We start from the raw sequence: 25287 nt of genomic DNA, 5'->3' as shown, positions 1-25287 counted from the left end.
TAACTACAAAAATATATTAAATTTGATAGATGTCTTATCTCACATTGTCCCACAAAAATATTAATATAGTGTAGATAATGTTACTAATTGATTCTGTTAAGTGTCCATTTCAGTCATTAAACACATTTAACATTCACTTCTATTATGATTACACTAATTGAATTTGTTTGTTTTTTTTGGAGGGGTAACAAAATGTAACGGAATAATTACTTTCCCTGGTAATTAGTTACTTTTATGACAAAGTAACTCCGTTACTAACTCCGTTACTTTTTGGGAAAAGTAACTATTAACTATAACTAATTACTTTTTGAAAGTAACGTGCCCAACACTGGTTAAATAACACTTTTATGATTAGACTTGAATTCCACACGTCCTTGTGAAAGAGATGTTTTTCCTGAAACACGAACGCGTTTGAACAAGAGCATTAAAAATATACAGCTTTGATTTGGCTTGCAGTTGCACTACTGTCAGAGTCATGCTCTTGGAGAAAATTAATCAACAAGCAGAATAGAGAATATGACAGCATTGTGGCATAAAAGCTGTATCTCGCGTTCTTTAACCTTCTCATCCATCATTTGCTCCTTTCGGAAATATTTCCAGTTACAGGGGAAACGTGGGCGTTATGATTTCCATTTCACACCTTTTTAAACAGGGTTCTATTGAGAAATGTTTTCCACTATTTTATTTTTTTAAACAAAGTGCTGGAAAAATGCTTGAACTTGAATTTTAATGATCAGGATGGACCCTCAGTGTTGACCCGAGGATCTTGGGGTAAGTGGATTACTCGCCCCTTGTGCCCAACTGCTGAAGGTCTTACTGGTTCACAGGTTTCTCACATTAGTTTAGTTCCCAGGCGATGTTAAACATTCCTCTTCCAATTTTCTTTGATAATCTACTGTAAATGAATTTGGCTTCAATAGTTCTCCTAATTCGCTTCGTGACCCACCTGGAGGATTATTTTCATCTCAACAGCTTTAAATCACACATGGTAGGTTCGATGGGTTTAAAAAAAATTTTTTTTATTTTTTAAACTTAATGCTTGAGTGCATCCTCTCCATATCTCTGCCCTTTTCCCCCCGTCTGTGTATATTGATCCTGTTGGCATTTCATTATACATCACCATCCCCTCATTCCTGTGAAAGTGTCTGATGATTCTGCTTTGCCAGAAATAAATAACCCGAAAGGAATTAAACGTCTCTGGCGTTACGATGTGCGCTGTTTCCAAACTTGTGCTTACCTCAAACGCTCGGTTTGCTTTTAATTTGACTTTGATTGGAGTGGCCACGCCATACCATCCTCTTCCAGTAAATTACCAGTTCTTTTCATCATCATCATTATTATTATTTCAGTCGCAGAATGTGCTGGAATCTTCTCAGCTAGCGACCGCCGTTGATGAACTTTTGACTCCGCTCCTCCCGTCTTTCCTTTGACAAATTCTCGTCAGGGTAAGACCTTCTTTTACTTTACCTTGAGGAGTCACCAAGACATACATGCTAGAATTTGATTAGTAGATGCTGGGAGGCATGCAGCTTGTTGATTAGAGCTGTACGGGGGCTGCATGATGATGGCATTGGACGGCTCACTGCCTACACACCCCACCCCTTCTCTCTCTCTCGTCCGCTTCCTTTCCTATCATCATCTCTCTTAGGTCTTTGTTGTCTCACTCCTTTTTTTTTCCCCTTTTTCATGATGGACCCATGTGCTGCTCGCGCACCTTTCCAGTCCGGGAAGATCCCCATTGACATACGAATTAAGGAAATGACTTTCACTGCATTGAGCGTATATTCCTTTTAATGTGTACGCTTGTTTACTCTATTGCTGTCGCACATTTCCCTCACTGCTGAGGTGTGATTAAGCAACACAGAGAGACCTCCGACCACCACTACCTCCCCCTGCAATCAGCAGCAACACCTTAATTCATCTCTGCCCAGCATCAAACAGCGACCTTGTGAAACGGGCTCATTCTGTTCAGACTATAGTGTTTCCACTTCGTCGGAACCTGATATGACTTTAGACATCAAAAGAGGACCAGGAAATAAATATCTCATGTGTTGGTCCATGAGGTTTGGTCCTTTTCTCAAGATATTGCTGTCAAGGTCAAGAATACATTGCAGCTTCAGAACAGATGACATGAAACGCGCGCTGTGAAAATATCAAGGGCGACGAACTCAGCGTCACCTTTATGGCATGGAAATCTCTTTAATAGAGGTCGCAAGGCTGGCTAACCTGACTGTGCAGAGTGGTATCAGCAGCAAGGTCCAAGGTCGTTAAAAATGCTGAGAGTTGTGCGTACACCAGAAGATGTACGCCGTAAAGCGAACCTGCGGAGAAACTGTCACTTGATCGAGCACTTCACTTCTGCGAGCACTGAGACGCACGTGCTTTGTAATGATCGCACTCGCCAGCCATTTCAGTGTCTCACTCTGTTAAAGATGATATAATCGTTAAGGTTTGATGTTTAAACACTAAACATAAAGCTCAGCATTGTTTGCAGCAACCAACATCGATAGAGTTAAACAAAACGTTCCTGACGCCACTAATCTACTATCCACCTTCACTGGACATGAGCAATCGCGCGCTCTGATTGGCTACTCTACTACTAGGCTATCAGCTCATATACAGTGAGTAGAGACAAACAAAATGGAGGAGCGTGTTGCTGAACCAACCGAGGACGAAATAAAAACGACTCGAAAACAAAACCTCAAAAAAAAAAATGGAATGAAAGTATTTGATGGTAAAAACATAGCTTTTTTTTATTTTTCAAGAATTATCATCGCGTTTTTCACAAATTGCTCCTGTCTTTTTGCCGGTTTGTTTACATTCTAAGCGGAAATTATTTTGTCGGACGTTTTGTATAAAAGTTTTTATTTATCAAATTTGCAAAAAATGAATGCTCCGTTTCTCAAAATCCAGTGAACGTGGATAGACTAAAACAGTTATTCCACTCAATCTGGTCGTACATGGCTTATAGCTATCAGCTCATGTACGACTCAATTTCGTAGAATAACTGTTAGTTTATTCCTTTATTCAAAGTAGCAGCATAAACGAGTATCAAAAAACATGTAGTCATAGTCTATATGGAAAAAGTGGCATAGATGCTTCCCTAATTATTCTTCAAAGGAGCCATCCGGGTTATTCCTTGCTGTGTATATCAACATTTTTTTTTGGATATACCAAAAGTTTTAGACTGTATTAAGAATTCTCATCTCATCTCGTTATCTGTAGCCGCTTTATCCTGTTCTACAGGGTCGCAGGCAAGCTGGAGCCTATCCCAGCTGACTACGGGCGAAAGGCGGGGTACACCCTGGACAAGTCGCCAGGTCATCACAGGGCTGACACATAGACACAGACACCCATTCACACTCACATTCACACCTACGGTCAATTTAGAGTCACCAGTTAACCTAACCTGCATGTCTTTGGACTGTGGGGGAAACCGGAGCACCCGGAGGAAACCCACGCGGACACGGGGAGAACATGCAAACTCCGCACAGAAAGGCCCTCGCCGGCCCCGGGGCTCGAACCCAGGACCTTCTTGCTGTGAGGCGACAGCGCTAACCACTACACCACCGTGCCACCCCTGTATTAAGAATTAAAACAAAGAATCTGTTCAGTATCTTAAATATACTGTATGGTATTTAAGATTCAGCACTATTTCAGTTCAAGTTCATTTGTGGTATCAACCGTGTTAAGTCCTTTGTGCAAAAGATTCGATTTTCTGGAAGTCTTAGGTCACAGTTGTCGTCGGCGTGGTACCGGCACGCAGTATACACTGGCTTGTGCAACCCCAGTGGCTGGGTATTTTACCTCATCTACATGTCTTTGAACTGTGGGAGGAAACCCACGCAGACACGGGGAGAACATGCAACCTCCACACAGAAAGGCGAGGTGAGACGACGGTGCTAACCGCTACACCACCATGCCGCCCAAGTCTCGAGAGTCTGATGTCACAGTGATGGAGTTAATCTAACTTGATCATCAGGAACCTTTGGAAGTTCTAGTGCATATCGTCATTAAAGCAAAAAAAAAAAAAAGCCAGACATGACAAATATGCCGATACTCTGAAAGTCATCTAAATATTTCTGAAATTGTACTTTTTGTGTAATGACAAAAACTTCTCGTGCTCCCAGACGCCACCGTGTCTGGTTTATATTGGTTTGAGAGAACTATATGATGGACAGTGGAGTCTTTTCCAGACTTGCAGTAACTTGTAAGCAAGAAGTGGAAAGGAACTTGAGACACATTTGGGTTTTATTTTATTTTTCATGATTATAAAGGTATCACATTTCTACCTTGTGCATGAAAGCAGAGAGACAGGGCCGTAAAATGGCCAGTATAACATTCTCACTTCTGCAATGTGAAGAAAACAAGTTCAGCGTCAGGGTTATTGCTGTGTGCACCATCACTCTTCTGCACTGGCAGCGTGATTCAGTCATTCTGAGAGCGTGTCTGGAAAAGTCTAGAAACATCAATCCTGCTTCTCCTCAATTCTGTCAGGCCTGCCGTTCAGTGATGCACAGTCTCAGAGGATTAACCCACTCGCTCTTTCTGTTTTCATCTAAATGGTGTTATCCTGTTATTCCTCCCTCTCTCTCTCTCCTCCTCCTTCTCCTCCATCCCACAGTTTAGTTTTCAGTCTCCGTCTTGTGGTCAATTTCAGCTGTAATTTAGCCTCTGAAGTGCACCCACGCCTCTTGACACTGGCTTTTGGAAAATTGGCTATTGATGCTTGCAGCACTTCTTCACTTGCGCTGAGGCAATTTTGTACGGCTGTGTGGATCGCCGTTCTCCCCGATGCGCCATGAGTGACATGATGAACAGCCCAGGGCTCTGAAGCTTTTGGCGATTTGCAAAAAGGCCACAGATGATCGCAGTGAGGAGCCAGAAATGGGTTCTTTCTTTCACTGGGTTCTCTGTGACGGCGACAGATAAAGCAGCCCCGCTGTTGTAGTGCACTCGTACAGTACATGTTTACATATAACGATGACCGTCACCGGGACATGGCGCATGGCACATTTGTTTACCTGCCTGTCTGCCTGGAGGAATTGCACATCACCAAATGGTTCTTAATGCCTGCATCTATTTGGCTTTTATTCAAATATTGTCTTCTTTCCCATCTAATACTCGCTGGCATATCTAAACCGTGTACCAAGGGTTTTGCTACTTATTGCTTCTAAGCCTGCTACAATGAGCAAGATCTGAACACGCAAGCTAGGGTTAACCTGCGTATGTGCTTGATTTAATCAATATGTAACTCAACACATTTCTCTGCTCGTTCCTTTTGAATTATGGAGGTTTCCCAAAAGACAGCGGAGGCTAAATCAATTCAGATGTAGAGCGAACTATTCTGTTTGAACGGCAATAAAATGAACATATTAGAATCCTTAGCAGTGCAATTTCACTCATTGCTCACAGGGCAGGGGTTAATATTACTGGAGAAGTCGAAATCTGTTGACGCTAATCAATTCGAACAAACACTACTCTGAAAAGGGCTGGGTGAATTTCGTCTGTCTTTTGACTGCGAGAGTTTGGTTAAGCTAAGATGAGAAATTAGCGCTCAAGTCAAGGAATTGAGGTTTTTCACCCATGTGACCAAGTCATGTGAGGCTGCCATTTTGGACGTCACGGCTCGAATCAGTTTGAATGCGAGGAAGGCGACAAACGAAAAACATAAAAGAAAAAGGAGCGAGATGCAGAAAACACCTTCACTGTACAGCGACGTAGGGCATTTACAGGGTGAGCAGAGGGAGAGGTATTTGCAAAAATTGAGGTTAGCAGGCTTAGAGAACGACGTTTACCTGCTTCCACCAGGATTGTTGACTGACGTACGGAAGTACACGAAGCCCTCGTCTTTACCTGACTTCGGCCCACATGATCTGTATACCTATGTCATTAAAAACCCATCGCCATACACAGGTATTGATCTGAAAGCGTATAAGAGTTTGGATACGTACAAATATTTTGTGTCAGGCTGGGTCACATGCCTACATCAGCGGGTCGTCCCTGGAGCCGGTGGTCGCCATCTTATTACAGCTAAGGTTTGTTCACATTTTCATTTACTTTCGGTCCTCAGGATAAACAAAATGTTATTAAATGTCATTGAAATAACTTCTTAGTCTGTTGAGACATGGCCCGTTATAAATTTGCTGTTACCAGGTAATGACCAAGAACTGTATTATTAGGGTTGGTGTCTGTGTTGTAGCAGTGCACTAGCAGCTAGCTGTTAGCACTAGCTAATGTCAACAAGATTGTAGCTGGTATGTTACTGTAGCAATGTTTACGTTCAGTCATTTGGATGACTGTTAAAACCTTTCAGTCTCAAGTTTTTCCTTTACTGTATTTACTAGTTTACTGTAATTATGATCCGGCAGCTATTTACACCGGATCCAGTGTAAATAGTTGCCGGAGCGCACTCCGGCTTGCTCCCCCTCAAATTAAGCAGCGCGTTCCGGCTTGCTCCCGGAGCAAAAAATATAATACTTATGTGCAGTTGTTTCTGTATGCGACGGGCTACTTCACGACAAAATAATTACAGCTTGGGCTTAGAGGGCAAACAATACATTTTCACTCGATTCATGTGTTACCTGGCTGGTGGGGCAGGGGAAGAGCTGACTGACTGCCCGATGTGTCGTCTGCGCTACGACAAGGCCGTGGCTTCCAGGACGCTATGCTGCTGCAACCTCACATTGAATGCACTGCACGCTTGTTCACGTGACAGAGCAAGAGAGACAGAGGTCCGGTGTGTGTGCGGAGGGGGCACACATCGGGACATTATTTTCACACACGCTTTTAATGCCGCGGCTTTTCTAAAAGATCATGTCGACACTGGCCTCAGTAAACTGTAAAAAAAAAAATTCAAAAGGGCAATTTTTTGGACAGAGGGCAGAGGGGCAGGTGCTTGAGCACCACTCGTGTCTATCTGTGCGCGCCACTGATATGCATATTGCAATTTCTTTCAATTCATTTTACCAGAGTTATGGCCAAGTTGCCAGCGGGGGATGCTGTGCTCTCAGAGCCCTCTTGTACTCGTATAATACCCTCCATTCTTCTGGGAAGGCTTTCCACTAGATTTTGGAGCGTAGCTGTGGGGATTTGTGATTATTCAGATACAAGAGTATTTGGGAGATCAGGCACTGATGTTGGTTGAGGAGGTCTGCGGTGCAGTCGGTGTTTCAGTTCATCCCAAAGGTGTTCAGTGGGGTTGAGTTCAGGACACTCAAGTTCTTCCAGTCCAGCTTTGGCAAACCATGTCCTCCTGGAGCTTGCTTTGTGCACAGGGGCATTTCCATGCTGGAACAGGTTTGGGTCTCGGAGTTCCAGTAAAGTTGTCATGTTCAGGCATCCAAAGACATTCTGTACATGTGTGCTTTCAACTTTGTGGCAACAGTTTGGGGAAGGATCACAAAATTTTGGCCGTATAGTGCAGCCTGGAGCGAACTTGGTTTTTATTTCTGAGACGATCCAACATCTTGTTAAAAGCACTTGCTGAGGGCTTTCGAACACAGGGAAAGCCTGCGGGTGTAGCGGTGTTTGCACTTGTTCTTGCTTGCAATTCAGTACCAAGGTTTTTTTTTTGGGGGGGGGGGGGAGAAAGAGAGAGAAAAAGCAACCTCCAGGCTTGGATTCTCATTTGGGATCAGGTTTGGTCTCGGGGAAGCGAGTGAAGAGAAGCAAGAGGAGAGTGAATACAACACAAAAATGTCTAGTTAGTATAATGAGGCATTAGAATGATGTATGTTGCTTATATTTATATTTTAATGATGTCGAAACTTCTAGGTATTACAGTAGTAAAGCATGCTAGAGTATCCATGCTACTTTGTTTCTTGTTTTGTGTTGATCATATTTTTGGATGTTGTGTGTTCACAGCTGGGTGCAGAGTTTCGGTCATGAAGGCCTCGGACTTCTGCTGGATATACTGGAGAAGCTGCTGCACAAAAAACAGTAAAAAAGAAAAAAAAAATCTTTCTCCCACTCACTATATTATTAAATAGTCCTCAGCAGGAGAGGTTTAAAGTAGTGGTTCTTAAACAAGGGTCTGTGAAGCATAGCAGGGGGCTGATGGTATTTTTCTTTTCCTTTGCTCCAGCTAGCCGTTATCAAAAATATTAGATTTATTCTCGAGTTCCTCCACGTGAATTAAATGGATTTCATCCAAACCTCAATAACTGGAAAGCAAGTAGGCCTGTGAATCAAGTAAACATGAACATGTTGTCATTTTTAATGGAAAGTTAATGATGAAAAAGTTAATTGTGCTCATTTAAGGAAGGAGTCGAATATTCAGATTAGTGGATATTCATCAGAGTGATGCAGGTTTACTGTAACTTGATTTCTTATTGTTTTTCTTTGCCTACTGATCATACCTGTTCTCTAATTTCCAGCCAAGAGAAGGTCGATAAGAGGAGTCAGCACAAAGTGATCCAGTGCCTAAAGGCTTTCATGAACAACAAGGTAATGCCATGAGTGAGTCTTGGACAGCTTTGCCATCACCGATTGGCCAGATTAGTGGTTTAAAGTGCTCGTCTTAGGAAAATTGCATCATAAAATCCCGGGTTTTCTGCGTGTGTGTTATGCTCAAATAGGTTGTAAAGTTCGCTGATTTTTAAATAAAAAAATTGGTTCGAAAAATAAAATAATTTCTTTCCGGGGCGGCACGGTGGTGTAGTGGTTAGCGCTGTCGCCTCACAGCAAGAAGGTCCGGGTTCGAGCCCCGTGGCCGGCGAGGGCCTTTCTGTGCGGAGTTTGCATGTTCTCCCCGTGTCCGCGTGGGTTTCCTCCGGGTGCTCCGGTTTCCCCCACAGTCCAAAGACATGCAGGTTAGGTTAACTGGTGACTCTGAATTGAGCGTAGGTGTGAATGTGAGTGTGAATGGTTGTCTGTGTCTATGTGTCAGCCCTGTGATGACCTGGCGACTTGTCCAGGGTGTACCCCGCCTTTCACCTGTAGTCAGCTGGGATAGGCTCCAGCTTGCCTGCGACCCTGTAGAACAGGATAAAGCGGCTAGAGATAATGAGATGAGAATTTCTTTCCGTCTGAATTCTGTTCCAGAAATCACTAAAAGCTTGTCCGTCGTTATTAGATCGCAGCCATTCACAGGCCAGCGGCGCTGCACGTGTGACTGCACGTCATATGCGCCACCGCCTTCTTTTGGGTCCACACAGACCCTATACTATTCTCTGCGATGGCGTGCGTTCTTGATGTGAGCTTCCGATGATCAGTTAATACTGCATCTTCAAGTACTAGTAACACATCATATCCGTCTTCCGTCAAATACTGCCTGTAAACAAAATAAACTCTGAACAGCCACTCTGTCCTCCTTTGGGTACTTCATCCAAGCGTGCTATAGCCAAAACAGCCGAAGCATCTGTGTCTACTGTAGGAGAAATAGCAGCTCCTCCTTCTTCAAACACTGCATCATTAGCACAAACAGAAACAGCCTTTCCACCCTTTCCTTCAACTACAGCATCGGAATTTTAGTAAAAAATGAAATAACGCCAAGTGCGTGCTAACATCTGCCGCTGCTGCCGTGCGCACACCTCTACTTAACGTTGTAGCACAAAATAGAAAGGGTCTACATGGTCCTAATTGGTACTGTTAGAACCAGAAAAGGTTGGTAGTTTTATGAGCAACTTAGTTTTGGGGGTTAACCCTGATAAATTCCTGGCTGTTGCACACTCACTGCGCACAATGCATATAGCCTCGGTCACAACCGGCCGTACATGCTGCTATGGCCGGTCTATGTGCAAAAAAGGCAAGAAACGCACGGAGGGCGCGTGTGTGACGTGCTGATTTTCGAGCCGTAGACTTGCCGCAGAGGTTCTTTCTCTACGGGCGCTTACGTTTTTTTCAGGTTGCAAGACAAACTCGGGGTCAACGTTCGTTTTTCTCCACGAACAAAAAAAAAAACCCGCAGCGATTTGGGAAACGCCAAAAATCGCACTGCCAAAAAATTGTATGTCCGGTTGTGACCTAGGCTTATGGCACAACGCGTCACCTGCTCCTGCTGGCACTGAAAGTGAAAGTAAGTGGCTAATTATTGCCACGATTGAGCCTTGTATAAAACTTCAGAACTGCTATCAGTGAAAAAGAGAAAAGACTAAGGACGACAAATAAATTCGAGCAACAGACTTGACGCTTACTGTGCAGCGGTGAGCTATTTGGGATGGCGCTTCTGACTTTTGTTTCCAGATCGTAGGAACTGCTCCACGTACCAGACGTCGCTCAAATCCTTCTGTGCGAATCTGCCTCACAAATGTATCTTTTTCAAAATGTATGGAGCAGACACCGAACCGTCCTGTCGACTTGAAGTTACCTCTCTTCGTCTGTACAAATCGAACCCATTCATTCCGGAAGTGTCCCGTCGACTTTCGGCTATAATGGGTCAAAATTCTGTTTTTTTTTTTTTTTTTTAAAGGGGAACAGAGGGCAATATATAGAGTAAATATAACAATAAAACACACATTAACGAACCTTATTCAAGACTTACAAAAGTTTTTTTGTTCTAAGGTTGGAAAGTTATAGTGTTTTGAAAGTAGCTCGAGCAAACTATTTCCGCAGTTTGAACAGCCCGCCATGATATTAATTTTATCCAATCAGAATGCACGTTCATTTTCTCTGCGTAACACTCATCACGTATGTATGTGCCCAGTTGTGTTGGCTCACTGAGGTTGGGAATAGCACGTGTGAATCGGAAAGTAGGATGAATTGCAAGTGATCGGCTACACAATGCCACAGTGTGTCGCTTTCGGGTGTAATAACAGGACCGATGGAAAGCATAACGATCCTCCAGACGTGTCTTTTCACTCGTTTCCGCTGAAAAACACCAACCGAGTTCGAGCTTTCTTCTCTTCTTTCGTCATCACCGGAGTCGAGAGTACCTCTCCTAGGTTCAAACTGGTACCCTTCTAAGCCATAGCCTGCTTGCAGTGTGTCTTGCGGGATCTCTTCGTGTGATTCGACAGAGCTGTCGCTTTCACTTGATGCGCCCGACGCCATGATTACACGCTTCTCTCCTAGTGCAGTGGGTAGGGCTGACGTCACGGTCTTTTAAAAATGGCGACTCTTGTGCCGTTTAGTGTACCGACTATTATATTTACAATTACCAAGATATTTCATATATCAAGATATACAGATATACCAAGATATTGGTACCCCTTTAATTGGCTACACTTGAACAGCCTTGAACGACACACCTCTTTGGAGACATGAGTTGGTTTTAGTTTTGTTGTGGAATTAAAAAAAAAAATAAAAAATTGTTTAAAAACGTGCTACACTTTGCAAAGCAGATGAAGCCAGAAATGCCACGAACTTTCAAGCGTTGCGCGTATGACGTCACTTCCTTTGAATTAACAGTAACTTACCAGGAACGGGTTCGTGTGATGGCGGACTCAGAGTCAAACTTTACCGGCTAAATATGCTAAACATGTTCCCGGTCTCGTATTAAAATACAGTTTAGACAGTAAACGATCTAAGAAGTTTAGTTTTATAAAGTATAATTCCCAGGGGTGACGTCATTTTCGTAAGACGAGCACTTTAAAGACATTTAGACATTTGTTTTCTGATTGTGAAAAGGATGTCCAGTGCATCTTTCATTTAATACACAGCCAAATGATCAGCACAGCAAAGTATTCCTTTTAATCATAGGTCTGGATTATTGACTTGTCAGTTAAATTAGGCTAGATGAGATCGATGATGAAAAAAAGCTTCGACTCTTTAGTAATTAAAGAGCCATGTTGACGTTGTACTTTAGTTTTGGGCGGCACGTAAACGTACTGTACGTCTGAATGCAGCTCATGAGTCGAGAGTCCTCGTCCTGGAGGTAGATTTTCACATCCAGACTGCATCTTCAGCAACCACTTTATCCTGGTCGGGGTCGGGGTGGATCTGGGAACTCTAGGTGGGATATAAACCCTGGATCTGATGCTGATCTATTGCAGTGCACCGTGTGTGCTTACATCATTAAAGTGTATGTAATGCCTTATTGTAATGCTTTAAAATGAATATCATTCGTAATGATCAAAATTAATAAAGCGGGGGGGGGAATAATATAAAAAGAATTAATTTTATCATCAAGCACAAAACTATCGATAAATCGCGGCGTCTGGTTCCCGGAAAAAGGCAGCCTCGCCTCAGGGCAAATCTGACACGTGGAACCCCGGTTATCTGACTCCGTGCTTGTTTACTCGCTGAAATTGGGTGTAGTTGTAGGAATCTTACCAAAATAACGATGGGAAAGCGCCGAGTTGTGTTTGGATGTTCAAATCCAGATACAACAGGACACTCAGTTCACCAATTTCCAAGAAATGACTCCAGTCTAAAGCGACAGTGGGTGAGGTTTGTGCAAACGAAGCGGGCAGATTTCATGTCGCCTACTAATAGTAAGTCTGATTCATCAAGTGTTCACCACCACCAGGACGACCACATGGGAATTATTGGGGCAAAAAGAAACCCGTTTGTTTCATAAATGACATTTAATCTGGCATTTGGACAGTTTGGTAATTCCCCTGTAGCCTCGGTCACAACCGGACGTACGATTTTTTGGCCATGCGATTTTTGGCGTTTCCCAAATCGCTGCATTTTTTTTTTTTTTTTTGTTCGTGGAGAACGTAGTTGTGGTGACCATGAAGGAGTAAGATCACCGCGCACCCAGCGTACAACCTGGAAGTCGAACGTGTGTACCACGCATGAAATCTGAGGCCGCTCGGACGTACGGCTGTCGCTTCATTCGTACAGCCAACGCACGTAGTTGTAAGACCAACGTCCTTCAAACGTGCACTAATCGTACTGACCGTGCGTTCCATGCAGGCTTCGTATGAAGGTTGCAAGAACTGTGCATGATCTGTACGTTGTGCGTACCAATGACGTTGGATTTTTACTAAGAAAATGCCAAAACAGCACCATAATTAGTATTTAGCAGGTCAATACTCACCAGTTGTGTGTAGTTCAGTAGCAATGCCCTGTGTCAATTTCCGTTTGTGGATGCCGTTGCCGTACAGGTCCAAAGTCTTGTCGTAGAAACAAGGGTTGGCACGGGAAAAAATCTACCAACCTCTCCTCGTCTGCTACGCCGAAAGAGTACGACAAACTCCTGGCCTGCTGGCCACTGTCGTGGTCTTCATCCTCCTCCTCACTGCTCCTTGTCCTCTCTCTCTCCTCCCTCTCTGCCGCCATCTCTCTCTCCTCCGTCTCCGACACCTTTTCTATCCTCCTCTTCCCTTTTGCCTTCGGCATATTGAAGCAGTGAAATGAAATGAAATTGGATTTTCTCTCAATTAAAGCCTACGTGTACAAATGGCCGTAGGCACCCCTGCAGCTTTATATACCCGAGTTTTTGTGCGATTGATGCCCTCTCGCCGTACAGCCAATGCACGGCCGACTTGCTCGACATGCATGCATGACGTACGAAATATCTGAACGTGCGTTGGCCGCACTAATTACGTATGTGGGACGCACAACACACATACGGAGTCCGCAAGTGTGACGTACGAAAAAAAAATTGACATTTTGCCCAAACCTGACACCAGCAAATCGTACGAAAGACGCACGTCGGCCGTACGGAAGACACACGAGGCCATAAGTTTGTCTTGCAACCTGAAAAAAACGTAAGCGTCCGTAGAGTTTGTTTGACATGACAAAGAACCTCTGCGGCCAGTCTACGGCTCGAAAATCAGCACGTCACACGCGCGCCCTCCGTGCGTTTTTTGCACGTGGACCGGCCGTAGGCGCAAGTACGGCCGGTTGTGACCGAGGCTTATTATAGCACAAACAGTGCACCAGACGCAGGATTATGAGCAACATTAACACATCCGATCTTATGTCTGATGCACTTTAACAGGAAGAAAAATACGCGTGTGCAATCATCATTAATTATTAACTGAAACGTGTTAAATGCTCCCAGGTTGCAATATTGCAACTCGATTTGCTTTGAGTTGTGTTCAGGAAAGCATGATGACAGGTCAACACTGCGTTCTGCACATCTCTCGATCTTGCGCGCGCTACAGAGGAAGACTGTCGTGAACTGGCAGTTTCTCGTCTTGGGGGCTCAAAAAGATCACCGTTTACTCCGGAATATCCTCGATGATCATCTGCCCTTTCATCTGACATATAAGAGTCCCAATCGCTATCGGAATTCTCTCCAAAACGCGATTCCATATTGAGACTGGTCTAACCACTGCTGCGCACGGGAGCGAAATTGATACCTGGATTGTTGCACGTGTGACGTCACGCACCACTTCGGGATCTTCCGGATGAGTCTCGGCGGATTCCGTGAAAATCGGCTGATCTGATTGATTGATTGATTGATTTTTCCATTAATTTATGGCCTCCGCTATGGTTCGAAAACACATGGTCTATCAACATAATGATTGTTGTTTTGTACAAGGAAAAAAGTGGGATTTAGAGGCATTACGTTAGTTTTTAAGGCGAGTCCCAGTACAATAAAGTACATTCAACATAAGTAACTTTTTTTTTTTTTTGTGTGTATATGAGAGAGAAAAAAGCATATCCAACTCGAATGCATCTCATAGCATGGACACGTGATCTGCTTGTCTCACGTGTCCGAGCTAGTCATTTGTCCACCCTTGTGTCTCATCAGTGCTGGATTGGCGCAGCAATCTCTGCTGTTTTCATATGGACAGAGCTGATAAGAGCCGAGCTCCAGAGGAACTGGGCGTCTCCTGTCCACTCCTGTGAACTCAGGAGGGGGTTCCTGGGCACGGCTGTTAGACAGGTTTAATGATTTGGCCACCTCAGTTAGAGGAGCCTGATAGAAGTAGGCCTCCAGTGGGTCTTCTGATGTGCGGCAGTCTGAAGAGTCTGTGTGTCTCTTTCTCTCACTCTTTATCTCTTGATCACTTTCTCCCCTCCCCCGACACCAAACTGATTCTCTCGGCCGCGCATCAGAGACTGACATCACCAGCTGTTCGGCATATATTCGTGTGGCCAAAACATCTTGAATAGGATTGATTGGGTGGAAATCAGCGACACGAAATGCATTTCTTATTGTGTTGAGTTGGAGGGACTGAGCTGAGATTAGCTCATATGCCACCAACTGCTTCTGGACATTTTCTGTATTTATTCTTTATGGCGAGTCTGCCACGCTGGCATTTAAAATTTTTTTTTTTTAAAATTCAGTTAGACCGTGTGCCTTTGGATTTATTAATGTCTCATTGAAGCTAATTGGTGTATTCATCAGTGTCTCACAGAGAATACCCGGCATCTGATTACATCAGTATGCGCCATTGTATTATGAAGAACCAAACCTTAAAATGAAGGACAAATTAAATTAAAACGCTGAACATCATGTCTGGTTACTTTCTATTGCGTGTCTCGGGGTCCCCGCTTTTTTTGTTCCCCTTCAATTTATTTATTTAATAATTTTATTTTTATAGCGCTGTCGCCTCACAGCAAGAAGGTCCGGGTTCGAGCCCCGCGGCCGGCGAGGGCCTTTCTGTGTGGAGTTTGCACGTTCTCCCCGTGTCCGCGTGGGTTTCCTCCGGGTGCTCCGGTTTCCCCCACAGTCCAAAGACATGCAGGTTAGGTTAACTGGTGACTCTAAATTGAGCGTAGGTGTGAATGTGAATGTGAATGGTTGTCTGTGTCTATGTGTCAGCCCTGTGATGACCTGGCGACTTGTCCAGGGTGTACCCCGCCTTTCACCCGTAGTCAGCTGGGATAGGCTCCAGCTCGCCTGCGACCCTGTAGGACAGGATAAAGCGGCTAGAGATAATGAGATGAGAGGAAAATGTTATTTTTAACAATTTAGTATCAATACATTATTAATTTCATATCACAGACAGAGTGAACATTAGCACTCGCGCAACTCTGCTTCTGTATCAGCTAAACCACATAACGAGGAATTTGCATCTCTTAATTTCCTAATCTAGGAATATTATAAGGAGACACAATCATGAACTGTTTATTAAATACAGTAGTCGTCACACCAGACCTTTTGTTTTCCCATTTGCTTCTGTGACCCCAAGCCTTGACCACCTTACATTATTTATTATACCCCCGCTCCAAAGGAGGGGTTATACTGGTTTACCTCTGTCCGTATCGCTGTGTCTCCGTCCGTCCATACACCCTTTTTCTTAGCAACCACAAATCGTAGCCACTTGGTACCGAGCTTCAGCTTGGGGTTCTATACCGTGTATACGGTTTTCAGGTCTGTCGCACATCGACTTCCTGTTTACCGACTGAATGTATTTATGAAACCTATAGGGTGGATTTACAAAATTTTTGTAACACTTTTCTCAGCAACTACAAACCACAACCGCTTGATATTTGGTACCGAGCTTCAGCTTGGGGTTCTATACCGTGTATACGGTTTTCAGGTCTCTCGCACATCGACTTCCTGTTTACCGACCGAATGTATTTACGAAACCTATAGGGTGGATTTTGACGCTATTTCAAGAAGCAAAACGCTATTTCAAAATGCCAGTTTAGCAGGATGCTGTTTGAAATCCCTGGGGAGAGACGCTGCTCTTTACTTACTTGTTTCAGGGTTCATTATTTGTTGAAGTCAACATTCATAATAAGCGTCCTATTCCTTTGATTGCTTGCATTCTGATATAAGCGAGAGCGGGGGGGATACGCAAGTGAGCAGCAGCTCACAGTTGATCTTGTTTAAATTCCGCATGTACAATATAGGACTACTGTAATGTTCAAACATTTTATTATATTAGTAGCATACATGTGTGTAATGTCAGTGACTTAAAAAAAAAAAAAAAAAAGGAATATTCCTCACACTGAATTACCAATTTAGTGGGCAGTGTTATGTGAAAGGAAAATAATCCACACTGGGTGTTGTAATTACGGCCTGAATATGAAGCAGAGGAACCTGGGTTTATATTTGTGTGCGCATGCAGAAGCAGCTTGCATTGTTCACACGTTCGCCTGTGGATCTCCAGTGGCTCAGATGTTTACATATACTTTGTTAGTATTTGTTAGCATTAACTTTTAATTGCTTGAACTTGAATCAAATGCTCGAGGTTGCCTTCTACAAGCTTCCCACAATACTATGCTCAGATTTTTGCCCATTTCTCCTGACAGAAGTGGTGCAACTCAGTAGGATTCTGCGACTCCGTGCTCAAAGCCACTTTATTTTATGGGATTCAGGTCAATGCTTTGTGAGATGGCCACTCCATCCATTACACTCGCTCTGTTTTAAACCATTTTGTTTCAGCTTTAAAGGTCCGCTTAGGATCATTGTCGTGGACCCAGCTGAGACCAAGTGGCCTTTGTGGTTGAGTTCATGATGTGTCGCTTTGGTGTTGCTGGATAATCCTCCGTCCTCACGATGCTGTAGATTTCCGACTGGTGCACATCAGGTTGTCATAAAAACACCCCCACAACGTGCTGCCACCCCCATGCTTCACAGATGGGATGGTGATCTTTGGATTAAAGCCTCACTGCTTTTTCTCCATACATAGTGCTGATCATTATGAACAAACAGCTCAAATTCTGTTTCATCTGACCAGAAAACGCCAGTTTTTGAGTAAGGGCTTCTTCCTTGTGCAACAGCCTTTCAGGCCATACTGATGTACCAATCTCTTAATGGTAAATGTACTGTACAACCCCAATTCCCCCCCCCCCCCCCCCCCCCCCCAAAAAAAAAGTTGGGATGTTGTGTAAACCGTCAATAAAAACAGAATGTGATAATTTGCAAATCATGGAAAAACCCTATATTTCATTGAAAGTAGTACAAAGACAACATATCAGATGTTGGAACTGAGAAATCTTATTGTTTTTTTTTTTTTTTGAAAAATATATGCTCATTTTGAATTTGATGTCAGCAACACGTTTCAGAAAAGTTGGGACAGAGGCGTGTTTACCACTGTGTTGCATCACCTCTACTTTTAACAGCACTCTGTAAATGTTTAAGAACTGAGGAGACCAATTACTGTAGTCTTGAAAGAGAAATGTTTTCTCATTCTTGCCTGATATACAGTTTCAGTTGCTCAGCAGTTCAGGATCTCCATGGTCATATTTTGCACTTCATAAAGCACCAAATGTTTTAAATGGGAGACAAGTCTGGACTGCAGCAGGCCAGTTTAGCACCCAGACTCTCTTAGGACAGAGCCATGCAGTTTTAATATGTGCAGAAAGCGGTTTGGCGTTGTCTTGCTGAAAGAAGGAAGGCCTTCCCTGAAAAAGATTTAATCTGGATGGCAGCATATTGCTCTGAAATGTGTGTGTATATATCATTCAGCATTAATGATGCCTTCCCAGATGTACAAGCTCCCCATGTCATGTGCACTAATGCCCCCTCATACCATCACAGATGGTGGCTTTTGAACTGTGCACTGATAACAAGCCAGATAGTCCCTCTCCTCTTTAGCCTGGAGGACGTGGTGTCCATGATTTCTAAAAAGAATTTCTGCTTTTGATTTGTCAGACCTCGGGACAGTTTTCCACTTCGCCTCAGTCCATCGTAAAAGAGCTCGGGCCCAGAGAAGGTGGCGGTGTTCCTGGATATTGTTTATATCCAGTTTTAACGTGCATTTGTGGATGCAGTAATGAACTGTTTTCACAGATGATGGTTTTCTGAAATGTTCCTGAACCCTTAGGGTGATTTCCACTACAGACACGTGTCTGCTTTTAATGCAGTGTCTCCTGAGGGCCTGAAGATCACAGGCATCCAATGTCAGTTTTCAGCCTTGTCTCTTGCATACAGAGATTTCTCCAGATTCTCTGAATCTTTTAATGATATTATGGACTGTAGATGATGATGATCCTAAAGTCTTTGCAATTTTACATTGAGGAACATTATTCTTAAGTTGTTGCACTGTTTGCCCACGCAGTCTTTCATAGAGCAGTGAACCCCTCCCCATCTTTACTTCTGAGAGACTCCGCCTCTCTGGGATGCTCTTTTTATACCCGGTCATCTTACTGACCTGTTGCCAATTAACTAATTTAGTTTTTTTTTTTTTTAAGCATTACACAACTTTTTCAGTCATTTGTTGCCCTGTCCCATCTTTCAAAATGAAATCTTTCAAATTCAAAATGAGCACATTAAAATAAAAAAAAAATAATTTCTCAGTTTCAACATGTGATATGTTGTCGTACTATTTTCCGTGAAATATAGGGTTCCCATGACTTTGCAAATCTTCACATTCTGTTTTTATTTACAGTTTACATACCATCCCAACTTTTTTGGAATTGGGGTTGTACTGTCTTTACTACCTAATGCCTCCAGCTCCTTCACCAGCTGCTTTTGTTGTTTTCTTGGGGTTCACTTGAACCTTTTGGATCAAAAGTTTGTTCATCCCTGGGATTAAAATGGATGCGTGCCTCATTCCTGAATGCTGCAGTGTCTGTGTGGTCCCAAGGTTTTTATTTTTGCATATGATCGATTCTCCAAATGCTTACGGCGTATTCAGTTGCTTCTAAGAAGGAACTGGGCTCGTGCAATTTCACAATTTTTTTTTTTTTCCCCAAACACCCCCCCCAGAGCTTTTGTCTAAGTTGCTTGGATTTTCTCATGGTTATCAAGGACAAATATAAATCCAAACTCCTAATTATGACAGGTGGCCAATCAGGAGCTTTTTGTAATCCGTACATCATATAGTGGGTTTTCCAGACCGTTTAAATAGACAGTTAACCTGGGGCATGTAAACATTGAAAGTCACTGTTCTTCTAAACAATTGATATTTGTTTTAAAATCACCTCTGATGTGAATAAAATAGTGGAGCTGTGAAAAACTGAGATTGAATATCTTTTGGCTTGGTGTACGCAAGTGTTTCGCCTCAGCTTTAGACTGTAAATGGCTTTCATTTATTCAGAGCCCTTTGCCCTATGTATATTAAGTGACAAAGTTGAAAAATAAAAAAAATTGGATGCCCTTTAACTTGCGTTAAGCCAAAGAAAGTACTACATTTACAAAGTGGTACACAGTACCTCTTTTAAACCCTCTCCTTCCCTTACCATCCTTCTCTCTCTCACACACACACACACACACACACACACACACACACACACACACACACACACACACACACACACACACCCCCTCTCAAGCCTTCAGCATCCTGTGTAATCAGATCGGGAGAGCGTTATTTGCCCACTGGCCTGTTACCACTCCAGAATTCTCCTGCCTTCCTGTGGCATCCTGGGACACATTCCACCCACAGCGCCTGCCAGCCAGGTGTTCGCACCCAGCTGGCACCCTCTCCTGCAGAATTGAGACAAAAAGTAGCATCAGATGTGCTCCAGTCTTTGCTGCACATAAACGCGCTCGTACAGCAGCTCAATCTGGACGCTGCCTGCAAGGCTGCCGAGATGTTTTCCTGCCTTAATCTGAATGAGGAAAAATGGAGGAACAGCTGTTCAGAGCGAGTCGTTCTTACCTTTATGTACACGAGTAAATTGCTTGAATTACCCAACGGTCACAAGAGCTTTGAGATTTGACTTTGCCGTTGAAAATGATGTTATTCCATCACAAACCGTGTGTGTACGGTACGTTTATTGAAATGTCTGAATGCCTATTGTATTTTCTGTCCATGAAGATTTTTAACCTTATGACTCATGTAGACATGATTAGCAGATTAAATGAACAGCTTTAAGTCCTTGTTGGCACATTCATGCTCTTTTGTCTCGTCCTTCAGTTGATGTTCTCTTTGACTCCTTGGCTCTTTTTCTAAAGAGTCCCAACCGCTCTTGTCATTCCACACCACAGAGACTTTGCTGTCGTGTCCATGTTCGTGCAGTTCTCCCCCCCTCCACCCCCTTTCTTTTCTTTTCTGTTATTCTGCCATTTGCATATCCCTGATCGCATTTGTGCCGTTGCCGCTATTCCAAGGACAGAACACTAGGCTACCGAGCAGCACTGCCTCCAGCCCCAACTCGCGTCCTTGTTTTTTTCTTTTTCCTTTTAAAGACATGTCACCATGAATTAAAAAAAAAAAAAAAAAAAATCGAGGTAGACATTTTCCATGTTCGTATTTTTAACCAAAATTCCCACATGCATCACTCATTATGCCTCCCAGCAGAGATATCATAGTCACGTATTTAATTTAAATGCTCGGGGAATAAAAAAAAAGCCTTTTGATTTATGTGTGAAAGACAAGAAGTGTAATCTACGATCAGTTAATTTAAGCACATCTTATGCTTTTATTAGCTTGAGATTGTGTATGCCTTCACATTGTCCACATGTTGGACAAATTATCCATAACTACAGACTCCACTTTCATTGTTATGCAGATGATAATTTGTACATAAGTGCAAATTCAACCACAGTTTGTGGTAATAAGTCTCCAATCATTTTTTATTATTAAACAAAGAGAAAGCAGCCATTATTGTGAGTAGGCGTCAAATCTCATATACATCTCTGATTTCTGTGTGTGATACCCACACCAGACTTTCCTCCTCGGTCTTTTATACCCCTTTTAGGCCAAAAGGAGAACGGGTTCTTGATCTGGTTCCATTCAGGATTCTTTGAACCTTGTTGCCTGTTGGTGAACCAGCTCACATTGTGACCAGTTTTGGTCAGAACCATTGTAATCAAGGATGCGTCATGAACGGAGGGCGTTGCCCAATTCACAACGGGAGTAAACAGTCGCAGCAAGATGGCAGAGCGCATTGATTTACCTGCGAGCTTTTGTTCTGTTACTGCAGATGTTTTTCATTCTATTTTTTTCTGAAGATGTCCCCTTTTCCATTGCTGTGCTCCGCTTCCTCTCCAAACTAATGACACGCCCACTGATGTCATGATTGGTGCTGGAAAAAAGTTATATTTTGGGTCCAGTTGGGAACTAACTTTTCAGGTTCTGGACCAATTTATTTTTGCTTGAAATGCTCTGAACGGTTCAAAATCTGATGCTGAAACTGGAATGGAACCTGTGCCATATTAGTCGAAAAGGGGGATTAGTGCCACCAAACTGTTCCCCAATCTCTCCAGATCACCACCACACTCCTTAAATTGAACATGTCAGTAAATAAAAAAAAAAAAATATATATATATATATATATACACGTGTGTGTGTGTGTATTTACGAGCTAAAAGTTTTTAAGCATCGTTTTTAGGGTATTCTGGGACATTGTGCACCTTTTAATTGACTTGAGCTTGTTGATGTAATTAAATTCTACTGAAACATCATCTTTTGATGTTTCAGTAGAATTTCACGGCAAGATGGTTCCGGGTTCGAACTTCACGGCTGTGGGGAGTTTGCATGTTCTCCCTTTCTGCACATATTAAAACTGCATGGCTCTGTAGTAAAAGAGTCCAGGTGCTAAACTGGCCTGATTTGGCATAGGTTTGACACCGGCTGCTCTTCCTGATGCAACCCTCCTTGGGACTGACACCAAGTATGCACTGGCTTGTACAACCCCAGTGGCTGGGTATTTGACCTAATCTGCCTGTCTTTGGACTGTGGGGGAAACCAGAGCACCCAGAGGAAACCCGCACAAACATGGGGAGAACATGCAACTTCCACACACAGGCCCCTGTCAGTCATGGGACTCAAACCCGGAACCTTCTTGCTGTGAGGCGACTTTGCCAGCCACCGCACCACCATGCCGCCCAAATTCTACTGAAACGTACTTTGCACTAATACCCAGATCAGTTCAGTGTTCAATTCCAACATTCTTCGAGGAAGAAGACGCTTCACTGATTTATGATTTGATTCTTGGCAATTATTTTAATGACCTGAGAATTCTTTGAAAGACAGTCTTAGCAGGATTTAAACTCAATTATATCTCCTAATTTGACACCCTATCCATATGTATATGGATATTTTTATAAACACAGTTTTTACACCTCTTTTTTTTTTTTTGGAAAATATCTCTATCTTAATGAAAATGCAAAATGCTCTTGAAAACACGCCGATGAACACCAGCTGTCAGAAATACCTTTGTCATGTCAGATTTGGAGCCAGTCTCTGCAGTAGGGACTTTCTGGTGCAAGAGCTGAAGGCAGGTACTGTAGGCTCCGCCCCCTTCTCCCAATGTACAGTGGTAGAAATGATCAGACAAAGACAGGCACATTGTCAACTTCTCTTTATTGCATAATACAGAGTTTAAATAGGTTCACCTGGTGATCGTTCATTCATATCGATGCATCTCGGAAGGAGATTATCACATGAACTGGAAATTCACTGACATTGATGTGACTAACGTTACCCACTCATCATTTGGGACACATGGCTGTTCTGAGCACACTGTAAACTAACTCGCCTACTTAGTAGTGTTTGTGTTCACTGATAAACCAATGGCTTTTGAACAAATTTTCCTGGCTGGATGTCATGAAGACTGAAATAATATCAGGGTGGCTACGTAGCTAGCATGATTAAACTAGCCTTTCCTATTAAACCTCTGTGTTTTAAACGTTTTTAGAAATGGCTAAGAGTTTGTATCAATGCATGTGTCTAGAAAAGTTGAAATCAGTAGATATGTGGTGGTAAATTCTGTGGTGAAGTTCGCCAGATGGCTGCAGCCGGTCTTTTCTGGGAAATCTGTCAATCATTTCATTCCCAAGAGTACCCATGCCTTCTTACAATATAGGAGAATAACCTTGAAAAAAACTAATTTCTGGGGGAAAATAAAAAATAAAAAAGTGCAGATATGAGTATAGGGAAAACTAACTGTTTAAATTAGACACTGTGGATGGAAAGACATAAAAAAAAAAAAAAGTCATTGAAACACATTGGGATAAAAATTGTACCGCAGCCAGCCAGCAGGGGCACTAGACCTGTGGAGGCTTCGCTTTCTGAGAGATGATGCTCTGTTCATGTTTTCTAGTCCATGAGTCCAAGCAATAAGCGAGAATTAGTATTTCATAAACTATTATGTCAAACGTCCAAGAATAATAAGACGATGAGAATAACACTAAAGGTTGCAAGTTGTAATTTCTGACCTCCGAATCGGACGAAACAAACCTCAAATCCGAGTACAAGAAGTGAAGTTAAACACTGCTGAAGGTTGCACTTGGGTCTTGTCAGTAATTTCAGCCTGCAGTGCAGTTTGTATGAACGAGACAAAGCGAAATGAAATTGCAAACACATCAGCAAGTAAGAAATTTCATACCGCAAGCGAACAAACTGATCAGCAGCCAAGTTCCTTCATCATATGTGAGCTCCCAACGTGGGGTAAGGGAGTAAGAGCTAGTTTAGAGGGTAAAAAAAAAAAAAAGAATATCACACGATGAAAAGGAATATGTAATTAGCCCCTACTGCATGCCATCTCTAAAGTGTGCACTTTATTTATTTATTTACCCACCCACCATTTTAAGGGCAGTTAGAGGAAAGTGAAGAGGAAAACACTAACTGCCCTCATCTGCTCATTTTTGGCTAACATTGATTGGGGAAGTGCAGAGAATAACACCATCTCTCCGACCCAGGCAGCATAACAGTGTTGGGGACTCGACCACGGATGGCTGTGGCATTATCAGAATTTGATCTCGAATCCTGGGGCATGGGTTTTCTGTTCCACCACTTTAAAATTAAACCCCTGAGCAATGGTTTAAGTTTAAGGATAAAATGAGATGATGATCTGCCACTTGATACTCGGAGCAGCTAACGCACAATGGGGGGGGTAATTTGAAAGGAATGTCTTTTCCACTGTAGATATTGCTGCTAAGGTTGATGGCTAATGTAGCTATTCCTCTGTGTTGTCAGTATGGACTGGAGCGGATCTTCGGGGAAGAGAAGAGCTTGGCACTGCTGGCCCGAGCGATGGATCCTCATCAACCTGCCATGATGACTGACGTCGTCAAGCTGCTCTCTGCCATCTGCATTGTGGGAGAGGAAAACACGTACGTCCCCTTAGTGACCATGCAAACACTGATACTAATAACTATATTTTCATAATGACTTACTAATTTATATGCATCATGCCATAGCTCAGGAGCTGGAGCCAGTACACGGGTTCTTGGTAATTGTAGATGCATATATACAATATATCGAACTAAATTGGTTTGAGAGACACTATGAAAGTGGGACAACTAAAATTACATGACCGTTCTCTCCTTCGCATCGTGCATAAACAAAATGAGTGTGTTATTGTGAGTATGGTTATGCCAAAGGTTTGCGGACACCTAATCATCACGTTCATGTACTTGTTGAACGTCTCGTTCCAGATAGTCCGCATTTGCTGTTATAGCGACCCCCATTCTTCTGGGAAGGCTTTCCACTAGATTTTGGAGCGTGGCTGTGGGGGTTTGGGTTCATTTGTGCTCACACAAAAGCATCTGTGAGATCAGGGCTCTGTGCAGGACATTCAGGTTCTTCCGTTCCAACCATCATAGAGCTCATGAAGCTTCATGCTGGAGCAGGTTTGGGCCTCAGACACAGGGAAACT

At 43.0% G+C, this 25287-nt stretch overlaps 1 protein-coding gene across 2 annotated transcripts in view; it reads left to right on the top strand.

The window, feature by feature from the left end:
* diaph3 (diaphanous-related formin 3) overlaps positions 1-25287 on the top strand; it is an 814225-nt gene that overhangs the window by 255105 nt on the left and 533833 nt on the right. For both annotated transcript variants that reach the window (XM_060941746.1, XM_060941747.1), the window contains 3 exons: positions 7867-7941; positions 8379-8448; positions 24606-24742. In XM_060941746.1, coding sequence (XP_060797729.1) covers positions 7867-7941; positions 8379-8448; positions 24606-24742 — 282 coding nt within the window. The remainder of the gene's footprint in view (positions 1-7866; positions 7942-8378; positions 8449-24605; positions 24743-25287) is intronic.

The sequence above is a fragment of the Neoarius graeffei genome, chromosome 15, assembly GCF_027579695.1.
Source record: "Neoarius graeffei isolate fNeoGra1 chromosome 15, fNeoGra1.pri, whole genome shotgun sequence".
NCBI classification, from domain to species: Eukaryota; Metazoa; Chordata; class Actinopteri; order Siluriformes; family Ariidae; genus Neoarius; species Neoarius graeffei.
This window is presented reverse-complemented; position numbering and strand designations above follow the sequence as displayed.